Below are 10,976 nucleotides of genomic sequence, written 5' to 3' on the forward strand. Positions count from 1 at the left end.
ATTGTTATCGGGAAGATAGATGTCTTATATTGGGATATGAGATTTTGGTCATATCGCACAGCCCTATCCCAGACTAATACACAAGAACGGTCAAAGAAAAATGAAGATAATGTTTTGGAATGTCCAAATTAAAGGTGTGACCTTAATCAAAGAGAAGTGTTGAGAAATAACAGGAATGATGAGTGGACTAGTTCTTATATAGTGCTCTACCTGTCTCATTCGCCCATTCTTTCAATGCTTAAGCCCTGTCTCTCTAAAGCTGACACATCAAAGAGCAACTTGGGGGTCTGAAGTACTTCCAGGGATTGAACCATCAACCGCTCAATTAATAGATGACCTGCTGCTACAGCTATCCCAGTTATACTTGAAAAAAGGAACAAGTATAATTATCTCTACTTGGAAATTGTATATTTACACAATTGCTGAGGGGTTTGTGAGCTTTTTCTTGCAACTGTAACTACTTTAGTGCAGATCATGGATTTTGTCTGTTTCTCGATGAACTCCACAATACTAGTAAGATGAATGCAATAAAAATCCTCAGGTACGAACACTAAGTTCCAGATGATGCTGCAGTCATCGAATAAAACACAGATGTAACCACATCGTTTCAATTATGACCATTCATTCATTTCTACCATCCTGCAGCAAAGCATTTCATAACAGTGCGAGCTAAAGGACAATTTGTGTTTTCATATAAAGATAAACTCTTTCATTTGAAATATCAGCAACTGTATATGGTCTTAGAGGGTTGGGGCAGCTTTTTACTTTTTTGAATGTTGTTTGTCTGATATGCCACGTGAGGCTGCATATTACATTTTTAGTAAGATTCAGTCATTAATCTACACACTTCAGATCTGTCCTTTTAATTGCTAAAATTTACATACATCTTAATATTGTCTACAATACTTTGCCTCACAGAGTTCAGGCTGTGCTGAAGAATAAAGGTGGTCATACAAAATACTGACTTCCAAGTGGATGAGAAATGTCTGTTTTTGGCTCATATAAAGTATTTCCATGTATATTTGAACATGTTTTGCTTCTCAAGCAGCTCAAGACTTTTGCACAGTACTGTGTAACAGATATAGTACTACAGAAAAGAGTAAGAAATGTACATTAAGTGCCACTTCTCTGAAGACACATCTGCAATAAAGACAGTGAGGCCAGCCACAAACACACCTCTGTCCATGCTTTTCATTTACAAACTTGACACGGCGCCTCTTTAGTAAATCCTGACAATAAATGTTCAACCCTAAACGTTGGTTTTACACTTTAGTAAATCTGGATTTCCATTTGAGGAACCAGAGTCTAAACAAAAAGATTCACATAGACTTGCCACACACGAAAGTGTGTACAGTGAGGTTGTGCTTTCCAAGAGTTCAGGAACTCTGATGATGCACTGAATCTACAGTGATTGGTCAAATATGCTAGATTTTTTTCTCCTGTCATTTTTAAATACTACATCTGCCAACACATTAAGTTTGTTCGTGTATGGTCTTAATGATGGAGAAAGATTTAATGATACTGGGACTGCAGGCAAAGTTCAGACATTCAGAGGAACCTTGTTGTGCTTTGGACTCTTCAGAGGGTAAATAAGCATAAAAAGGCACTTAAAGATCCTGCACTTCAGCTATTAAGTTCCTTAATTGTGTCCATACCAGCCAGGTAGATGGTCACGGGAGAGGTGCTGAAGAACCGGGGAGGTTTCCTGTAGAGCTCAAAGTCCTCCGAGTGTTGAGTCCAGGGCCATGTGTCGCGTGAAAGTGTGGGTTTCAGTGTGTTGGCATGTAGGATGTTCTCCCTCCACGGCTGGAAGCACACTGAATTATCAACTACAAAACACTATCATCACATAACCTTTGAAGATTAGGCAGATGTTTCAAAGAACTTACAAATGTTTTCTTACTGCCATTGGATAATAAATAATTGTGTGCTCACGACAACTGAAGCAGCAGAAGGGCTAATATTATTAGTCATGTCATATTACATGCTATTCTATACCTAACCTAAACATACTGGCTCATGGTCATGGTCATCCTTGTCCCATGTGTATTCATAGTAATACCAATAAACCTATTTCTCTTCTGTTGCACAGTACTTGCAAATGAACTTTACCTTTCTCAGCTCTTCCACACGAGCTTCATCTGGGTGGTTAGGGTGCACTTTGGACTTGCTCGTGCTAATATTCCAAAATGTAGATGTAGAAGAAGATCTAGCATTGGTTTTCCATGGAATGTCTCCTGGGTCCACTGTTGCACTGTTATACCGTTGACTGTAGGTAAACCTGCGCCCAGGCACCTGAGGCAGTCAGAAAAATTACTTAGCTTCATTATGTTCATTATGTATAGACTATTCTGCAAGCTAGAATGACACCGTGTGTCAGAAAAGGTTGAAAAATACATTTAAAGATACACTAAGTCATTCTTGAGGTTATTTAATAGAAAAAAAAATGTTGTACTCATAAATATACATTGATTAGGTTTGTGTGTAATTACATTTATTCCATTAAAAATACACAGGCGCAGGTGCCGGTTGGATCCCCGCCATCTGGAATACAGCGGCCGAGGTGGATAGCACCATTCCGCCTAATCACATTTTATGTATAAGGCTAATAATCAGCCACATGTGTAGCACACCTCATAAGTTATTTTTAAATGACTCTTTTAACGAGAGAGCAGTGGTGGAAGAAGAGAAAAACCCAATGTTAATGACAATATTTTATGTCTTTGTGATGTGACTGGAAAAGCTGGTCAAATCCATGAGATTGTACAGACAGAGGGCTTTCTTACAATGGCATTGTAAGAACACCTTACAATGGTACTTTCTTGGTACTATACTATACTCTGATATGTTAGAGACAGCATGCTACACACACCTTGGCCATCTCTTTGCAGAGCAGTTCCCTAGCTCGCTCATTTGAGTTGAAGGTCTGGATGCTGTAGTTGTGTGCTGTTCTTCCTGCAGCCATGTCTATCCTTAACACTGCAGCCTCTGGCTTCTGCAACTGCTCTCTCTGCTCTTGCACCTTTTTAATATTTTCCTGGAATATAATGATACACATGACTGGATCTGTTAATAAAACGCTTCAAGTAAGTGTATAGTACTATAGGATATCACAAACCTGAACAAAGTCTTTCAGCTGCAGGAGAGGCCTGTTCTGTTGCCATGTGATGTACTCTGTGTTATGTGTGCTGATGGGCCCATGTCTTTTCATCCTGATAGGCAGAGTGGGAATGCTCCCTTCAGTGTTTGCCCGAACCTTTTGCTCCCTCTTCTCAGCATATAAACCAAATACACTGCTCAAGCTGAGAATCATGTCAGCTGAGGGGAACAGGTTGTACTCCACCACCTCTTTAAGCTGCTTCACTTGACAAAGCTGGCTTAACCTAAGAAAAAGGATAAATTACACAATTTATACATTTTATACCGAATTGTTTGTTTTATATTTGACATATTCATTTTGATCCAAGGGTCCTTTACTAGCCAACTAACCAAAGACGAGAGTCTTTTCAGATCAACTTGGTTAGCAAGAAGTGAATCTGACTCTGAAACTGAGTACACCACACAGTCACTGTATACATAAAATGTAAAACAAAACAAAAGAACAAAAAAATGCCAAATATCCAGTATAAGGTGGAAGCAGTCAGTCAATGTGAACCTCTCAATAAGACATGCAAATTTTTGCTAGCTGTCAGCTCATTGTTCTGGTTTAACAGCTTGCACCTTTCTTTGCTCTTTTTCTGTTTACTCCCATTAACTCTGATTTTCAGGTGCAGTTGTCTTTACTGGCAACCCTTTACTTTATTAAATGTAGGCTCCAGATTGTAGAACAAAACAGTTGGGGACTACCTGATGAATAGAGAACAGCAGTTAACTTTAACTTAAGGGCTGGATATAAATAGAAGCTGGTGAAGACCAAATCATATTTAAAAAGGGACTGAGCTTTGGAGTTACACACACCAAGTAGCAATGTGGTTTCCAAAAAACACGTCAAATCGAAAGCTACGGTTGTTCTGGCTCATCCTCCCACCACCATTATTCACTTAAAATAAATATGTCTAATTCAGCTACCTTGACAAAGCCTGAAAGCAGGGTTGGGGGATCGTGCCTCTAACGTAGATCTGAGACTTTTTCATGATGGTCTCTAGTGACTGACTCAGATGGATAGGACTCAGGCTCATGTCTAGTGAGTCATAGATGCGTCTGAAGAAAACCAGGTTTGAATTATATAGCACTGTCACCTGCTCCTCCTCACTCCCACGTAGCCTGCAAAACATCACACAAACTACAGCACCCTCAATGGAATCTCAACACTTTATCCAGCAGGCAGCACAGGTGAAAATTGTTAACACCGGCTGTTGGGACAAGACAGCACGGGTTGGCTTACTTCATAGGAATGGCTTCCCAGAGTCTCTTCACTGTTTTTTGTTTGAGCCCTTCAAGGACAAAGATGTGGGTCTTCTTATCTATCACATGAAACCCTGAAACAAAATCCAGATCCTTGGTCTCACTGTGCTCAAAATTCATTTGGTAATTTGACAGGGCTGTCTCTATGTTTTCCACTGAGCGTGAGCCCAGATGGAAAGCTGCCGCATTGATTTGCAGTATCTCCGACCTCAGCTTGGTCATCGCAGAGGAGTTGCTGTATCCAAAGAGGTAGACAATGCGGCCAAACGGACCCTTACAGGAGTCCTCATCACAGCTGTCATTCTGAACACTGAATGGGCAAGTTATCTCGACTTTGACTTTGAGTTGAGAATTGGCAGCGTAATAATGGCCTTGTGGCATTGGCTTCTCTGACATCTTCCTCTTGTGTGGGCTTCGCTCCCTGTCCAGTAGCAAAGGGCTGCATTTAACTGGCAAGCACACCTTTAGACTTTTCTTCCCCAGCAGTAGCTCAGAGAGGTTTAGTTTTGCAATACCATGAGGATTAATGGCTGAAGACTTCTGCTGTAATACCGATCCACCGAACTGGATGTCATGCTCTGACACAGTCCCAAGTGTCTGGGTTTTCAGCGCTTCCGATTTCTGGTCACGATCATGAACCTCTATCTCCAGAGGTGGACCGGATAGGAACTCGTATAGCTCTTTACGACTCATCAAACCAGTCAAGATTACATTCACATCTCTGAAGTAGATGTTGGTGTCCTGCTTGTGATAGTTTGTCCTGTGTTCATTTAAATTATGGAACTTATACTGGCAATAAACGGGCATACATTTCTCCTGAAAAAGAAATCATCCAGAAAATGACTCAGAGCTGAAAGTTGAAACCACAGCCCACTACCAGAAAGGGCAGACTGGGTAAGAAATAAATTGAACACATAGAAAGGTGTCAAAACTAAAACGATGTGTACATCCCACCTGTAGGATGTGAAAAGGCACTGACGATGAAGGCAGTGAAGTGGCTGACAAAATTGTGATAACAAGTGGATTGAGTTCAGCCTTCAGTTGGTCTGACATCAGTGGTTCATCCAGAGAAATGTTGAAGATGATCTCAAAAACCCCAGAAGAACAGACTGGGATGTTCTCAGTCAGTGAGTTCTCACCTGACAGTCAGAAAATACAAGCTTACATAAGAAAATAGGAACAGTGCTTTGTTTTCAGCTGACCAGCACTGGTCCAGGCTGTGCCCGTGATTATGAGATTGACTCACCTGCCAACAAACAAACAGGGCTGATTTCAAATGATGCAGTGCCACTATCTCTGATGGCATCGAGGTCATGATAATCACTCGTGGTTTTTTCAAAACCTGTTTTAAGTTTGAAAAAATGTATTCATTAAGAAGTATAAAAGTATGACACACTGATATACATAAAATATTCATTGTTGTAATGCACATACCCGTTTCTGGTCCCACATCTGGACTGAGATCAACACAAAAATTGCTTCTTTGTCTTTTAGATGTGTGTGTCTTATTTTCACACAGGCTCCTCAGCTTGTTCACCATCGTCTCAATACAACCTGAGTAAAAATATAAAGTTCATAATTCCATAACACAATAGGAGGGTTTTTCCTGGCTCACGCCGGGTTTCCGGGCTTTGGATGGTGACTAATCACAGAGACTGTGTTTCCTTACTTAACAGACGTCTCTGTAGTCCCCTGTAATTTCTGGCCATTTGATTCTTGAGTCAATTGAAGCCCTTGTAAATCAAACTGGTTAAAGCATTTCTATCCCTCTAAAGACAAGTGTGTCATATTTGATACACGGGTTTTTGTGATTATAAATTGCCAATGGGTGTGAATGGTTGCCAGCCTCTTTGTGCTAGAGACAGCAAATCTGTCCAGGCTGTACCCTGCCTCTCGATCTATGATAGCTGAGGTAGGCTCCAGCCCCCTGCGACCCCAATAAGGATAAGCGGAAGAAAATGAATGGATATAATTTTCTGGCGATTACTTCATGGTTCAGACAGAAAGCTGAAAACTCTTTTTATGCTGAATAGGTGTAATATTTTGATCATTTTTAAGAAAATTGGAAATGGATGCTCACCGCACTCTGTTTCATCCTCAGACAGCTCCTGTGACAGTTTGAAGGCTCTGACTCTTTCGTAGCGGGCTTGACTGCAAAGTTTATCCTTAGTGTTCCAAATCTGAAGCCTGATCTTATGAGGTAGAAGACTGATGAGCACATCCCTGTTGAGTCCGATGTTAAACTTCTGGGCCCAGCCAACCCAAATCTGATCTCCCTCAAGCCACGTTCTTAGAATCTGTTCACATTTATTTTTGCATTAGACAAACTCAAAGTTGTATTCAACAGCAGCCTGAGCAGTCAACTATTTACCGTAACTCTACACCACGAGATACTCCCATCCACTTATGATGTTCATGAATTGTTCATTAATGTCACACACACACATACACAAACAAAGAGGATCCTATTTACCTTGCACTCGTCTTCTCTGTATATTTTTGCTGCCGGCCCAAATACTAGTATGTCCACTTTAACCGTCTCAGTATCACCTGGCAACAATTTGTATTCAATATGATAGCAGCTCTGAGCTTTGTGGACCGACACATTCTTTGATTTCATTGCTTTCTCAGAATCTTCAGGAGCACTGACTTCCCCTGCAAGAGGCCAAATGTGCAGGAATGAGATTTAGAATCAAAACACTATTACATTACAGCAGATATGTAGAGCCTGTCAAATTCAACCGTCTCACTCTGACCATCTAAACAGAGCTAATAATAATTGTTTATATGTTCTGTGGACCATCTTACCCTGTGGAACGGCTAGAGCTATGTAAACTGTCCATGTGACGTAGTAGGCACTGTCATCTGTTTGCACTTTAATATCCTCATATGAATCGGTGCTGGACAACAGTTCAGTCTCAAAGACGAGGACTTCTTTCTGTTCTTTCTCTGAAATGTTTTCGTCATCACAGGTTGGGTTACAAACACTCTTCTCTGACATGTTGCCTTTTGGGTCAGACTTTGCTGGAATAGTTTCCCTGGAAAACACTGAAAGAAAACAGCAAATGAAGCTACGCCAAAACCTTTTGGGATTTTCTTACCTGGATGATTGAGCATGCATCAAGACAAATGATGATACATTTTACATGGAAATGTGTAATTGTGAGGAAGCAGCTTATCTCAATCCTAGCCCAATCCCTTGCTTGACCGCTATGCTGAGTGGATCAGGCAGTTTTCTTATGCAAGGGGGTTTGACACAAAGGTCTGGCTCCACTTTTCTCTTTGAAAGAAAGAGTTGCTGCAAATCCAAACTGTTCTGTGTAATCAAGTTTATCCTGTGATGTAACATTTCTATCCTGATGAAAATGCCTCATCCACAGTGCACAGAGGCTCGCTGAATGGTTTGATGAGGACAATATGATTCACAGATCTAAAGCAAGATGGAAGGTTTTAGATAGAGCTCTCCACTACCCTCATCAGACAACCAAATGAGAGAATATCCTTTGTTAGAATGGTTTTCAGCCTTCAAGTAGCACAGAGGTAAAGCAGAGAATCAATATACAGGCCTGATGTGTTCATGGAAAGATGGCCCAACACTGTCCTTTGTGTATCATTGTGTAGCATGAATTTGTCCTTTGACACATGTTTATGAAACAGGTATAAAACTAAAAATATTCTTACTTATTTATTCCCTGAAAAAAATGCCAAGCAAACAATCTAGAGCAAGATGCTTGACTACATCTTAATGACACTAATTTTAAGTAACAGAAACAAAAGCTGACCAATACCTTGATCTCAATAACCTTTAATAAGCAGATTTGAAACACTAATACGAGTGTAACAATTTCCAAAGAAAATATGTTTTGGTTCGCACTGAAGTAGATGAATGAATGAATGAATGAAACTTTTTCTTACAAGCTTGATCCTTTGATTATGACATGGAACATGAACAAAAAATAGACTCCTTAATTGTTACTGTTATGTACATATTTTCAGTTCACTAAATACCTAAATCATTTTTGAGAAAACTATTCACCTGACCAGTACACCCTGACACAGATATCAGTGTGGTATGTGCAGCTGGAATTGGGAGATGATATAACTGATGTTTTTCTTGCAGTTTGTGGTGTTGGTTTCAGAATTATCACAGCCCCGCAAACAAATCAGAGATTACTGAGAGATATCCTTATTAAACAAAAGCACAGTAAGTAAGCAACTGAGTTGCATTGTCAAATGTCAAGATACACAAGGGATTAATTACTTATGTAATTGTTCTTGAAGGAAATCTAACTGGAGAGAGGTGGTCCAACCTGTACGTGTGCCATCGCCCTGCCATGTGGCTGTTTCAGCAGGACAATGCCCGCCGCCCCCACCCCGCCTTTGCCAGAGTACCGTAGGTCTTTCTGGCTCAGGTTCGTACCCAGAAACAGCCAGCATTTAGTCCCAATTATTCATGAAAGGCAGCCGGCTCAAATTTGAGTACAAAAATTTGATTTCAGTTTTGCACGGCAATTTCCGCAAAATGTGTAACAGGCCTATAAATATTACAAATTAATTATTAGCATACTTTACCGCCTTCGCTCGGTCTCTTTCGTCTCAGATGAAGGTTAGCTTACAGCTTCCTGCAGCCTTTAGAGTCCATTAACTTCAGCGTCACTCACTGTAAACCCGTGACCATGACAAGAGTTTACATTATATCTCAGTTTATATAAATTACACAACGAAACGACATAAAAAAAGTTCAACCTACGTGATTTTCAGGAGTGCAACGCATGGTGACAACGCAGTGGTTGTCCATGGCAACGGCTGTAGTGAAGGACGTCAGGCGCACCCCTGCCCTCACGCGCCGTTCAGATAAGGAGGCAGCGTCTTTTCCTTCGCTTTCTTTCTTTCTTTCTTTCCTTTTTTTTTTTTTTTTTGTTTCTTTTCCAAGTTTAATGACAAGTCCAAAATATCCTAGGTTCAAAGTTTTAGGCGGGCTCAGCGCCCAATAATAATATCACGCAGGCAGTGCCTTAATTGATATTTAGGGAATATGCTGTTTGCAATCGTAATCAACCCTTTTCACATTTACAAACCTCAGTTTAACTGGATAAACATTACAATGATACCTTCAAAAGCAACTGAGTTAGTTGGATAACCGGTTGTGGTGTCTAAGAATATGTCTTGGTCTGAGTGAATAATCAGAGATTTCAATTTAATCCACCCGTTTTAGGGAGCCTTTAGTTATCGACCCCAAGGCGAAATGGCTCAGTCATTAAAGAGGTTAAAGAACTATTTGTGGCAAAGCAGATAAGATGAGAAACATGCACAGCATTATTTCACTCTCTTAATCGCAGAAACTGGAAAATCACCATACCACTCCACAGACCTATTTACTGAGCAAACTAGCAACAGAGGGGGTTTTTATATCAGTTTTTGAATTCATACACTACAAAACCTCCCTTTATTATGCAGACTCGGCATTATGTATCTCAGTTTCAGGAGTGGAGAACAACTTTGTAGTCCATCACATGAAAGTAGTGGCAGCCATCCTGTTCAGCCATGTTTCAGTGGGAATCCTGTAAATTGCTGCCATTAATATTCATTTTCTGTACAGAATATTCAGCATTTTAAGTGTGTTACTGGAAAACATGCAAAAAACCCATGAAAAATATGAAAAATGTTATAGCATAACATTCTGAGCTTGATCAGTATGTTTTTTTCTAATAGTTTATCAAGCTCTCTTTCCCATTAAATGATAAAATTGTGGATATTGCTAAATTTTGCTAATACGCTCGGCCTTTCAAATTGAGTCTCACACACTTTGCCATTGCAGTATTTATTTTATTTTATTTTATTTGTTACAAGCTTTTAAATTTGGGATTAGAAGAAGAGGCAGGTGTTTACCGAACCTGAAGTCCCGTCCCTAGCTCTAACCTTTGATGCTGGGTGACTTGGTGGACATTAAATATATTAATAGCTCACTTATTGGGAGGATCAACAGGCTTACATGTAAGTAGATGAGATTTTTCAGGGTACCAGCACTTAAAATAAAATGAAAATCAACAGGGAAAAGTACAGAAGATAACTACAGAACAAAAATGTAACTCCACAGACCGAGCTCACGCATTACATCATGCACAAAGCAAGGTGCAAAAAGTACAAACCCCCCCCATAGAAGAGTGTGTTTTCCCTGCACACAGACCATGGAGTGGAATTTTCTTCAGCTTAAAATAAAAGACATTATGCAGCACGGGCTGTAAGTCTCTGGGGCGCCTTACATCTTAACAAAGTCTAACCCAAGTGAATGAGAAAAGTTTACACACCTGGTGCCAATTACAGTCAGACGCACGGCAGTTGGAGGCCGTTATAATACGCGGAGTGTTGGAGCTGCATTGCTGAGCGCTGTTTGGGACCCCTTGTTGTGGATTTTGGGGGCAGTGCTAAATTCAAATCTGCTCGGGCTCAACACACGCCTCGTTTCGAGCTGCGCCACTGTGCTCCAGGTTTTCGCGCAGAGCGAGAAACGAAACGCACACGGGATGCTGCGAGGAGAAACACAGCAACTCCAGTTCAGTTCGAGGAAATAT

General features: G+C 40.5%; 1 protein-coding gene across 6 annotated transcripts in view; it reads right to left on the reverse strand.

The window, feature by feature from the left end:
- Positions 1 to 10,848, reverse strand: part of cfap92 (cilia and flagella associated protein 92 (putative)) — a 17,874-nt gene extending 7,026 nt beyond the window's left edge. The window contains exons 1-14 of one of the 6 annotated variants that reach the window (XR_013098565.1): positions 9,155 to 9,255; positions 8,972 to 9,064; positions 7,213 to 7,452; positions 6,878 to 7,059; positions 6,485 to 6,701; positions 5,839 to 5,958; positions 5,651 to 5,746; positions 5,359 to 5,543; positions 4,385 to 5,220; positions 4,069 to 4,263; positions 3,119 to 3,383; positions 2,873 to 3,037; positions 2,113 to 2,295; positions 1,656 to 1,817 (exon numbers count right to left, since the gene is read on the reverse strand). Coding sequence is in view for 4 of the 6 variants with exons in the window: in XM_023152825.3 (XP_023008593.2) it covers positions 1,656 to 1,806; positions 2,113 to 2,295; positions 2,873 to 3,037; positions 3,119 to 3,383; positions 4,069 to 4,263; positions 4,385 to 5,220; positions 5,359 to 5,543; positions 5,651 to 5,746; positions 5,839 to 5,958; positions 6,485 to 6,701; positions 6,878 to 7,059; positions 7,213 to 7,452; position 8,972 (2,836 nt within the window). In the remaining 2 variants the exon portion in view is untranslated. Of the gene's footprint in view, positions 1 to 1,655; positions 1,830 to 2,112; positions 2,296 to 2,872; positions 3,038 to 3,118; positions 3,384 to 4,068; positions 4,264 to 4,384; positions 5,221 to 5,358; positions 5,544 to 5,650; positions 5,747 to 5,838; positions 5,959 to 6,484; positions 6,702 to 6,877; positions 7,060 to 7,212; positions 7,453 to 8,971; positions 9,065 to 9,154; positions 9,256 to 10,712 lie in introns of those variants that run through there. The other 5 variants (XR_013098564.1, XM_004559875.5, XM_023152825.3 and 2 more) reach the window with 5 other exon arrangements.
- Between the last annotated feature and the right edge of the window lie 128 nt (positions 10,849 to 10,976).

The sequence above is a fragment of the Maylandia zebra genome, linkage group LG5, assembly GCF_041146795.1.
Source record: "Maylandia zebra isolate NMK-2024a linkage group LG5, Mzebra_GT3a, whole genome shotgun sequence".
In the NCBI taxonomy this organism is placed as follows: Eukaryota; Metazoa; Chordata; class Actinopteri; order Cichliformes; family Cichlidae; genus Maylandia; species Maylandia zebra.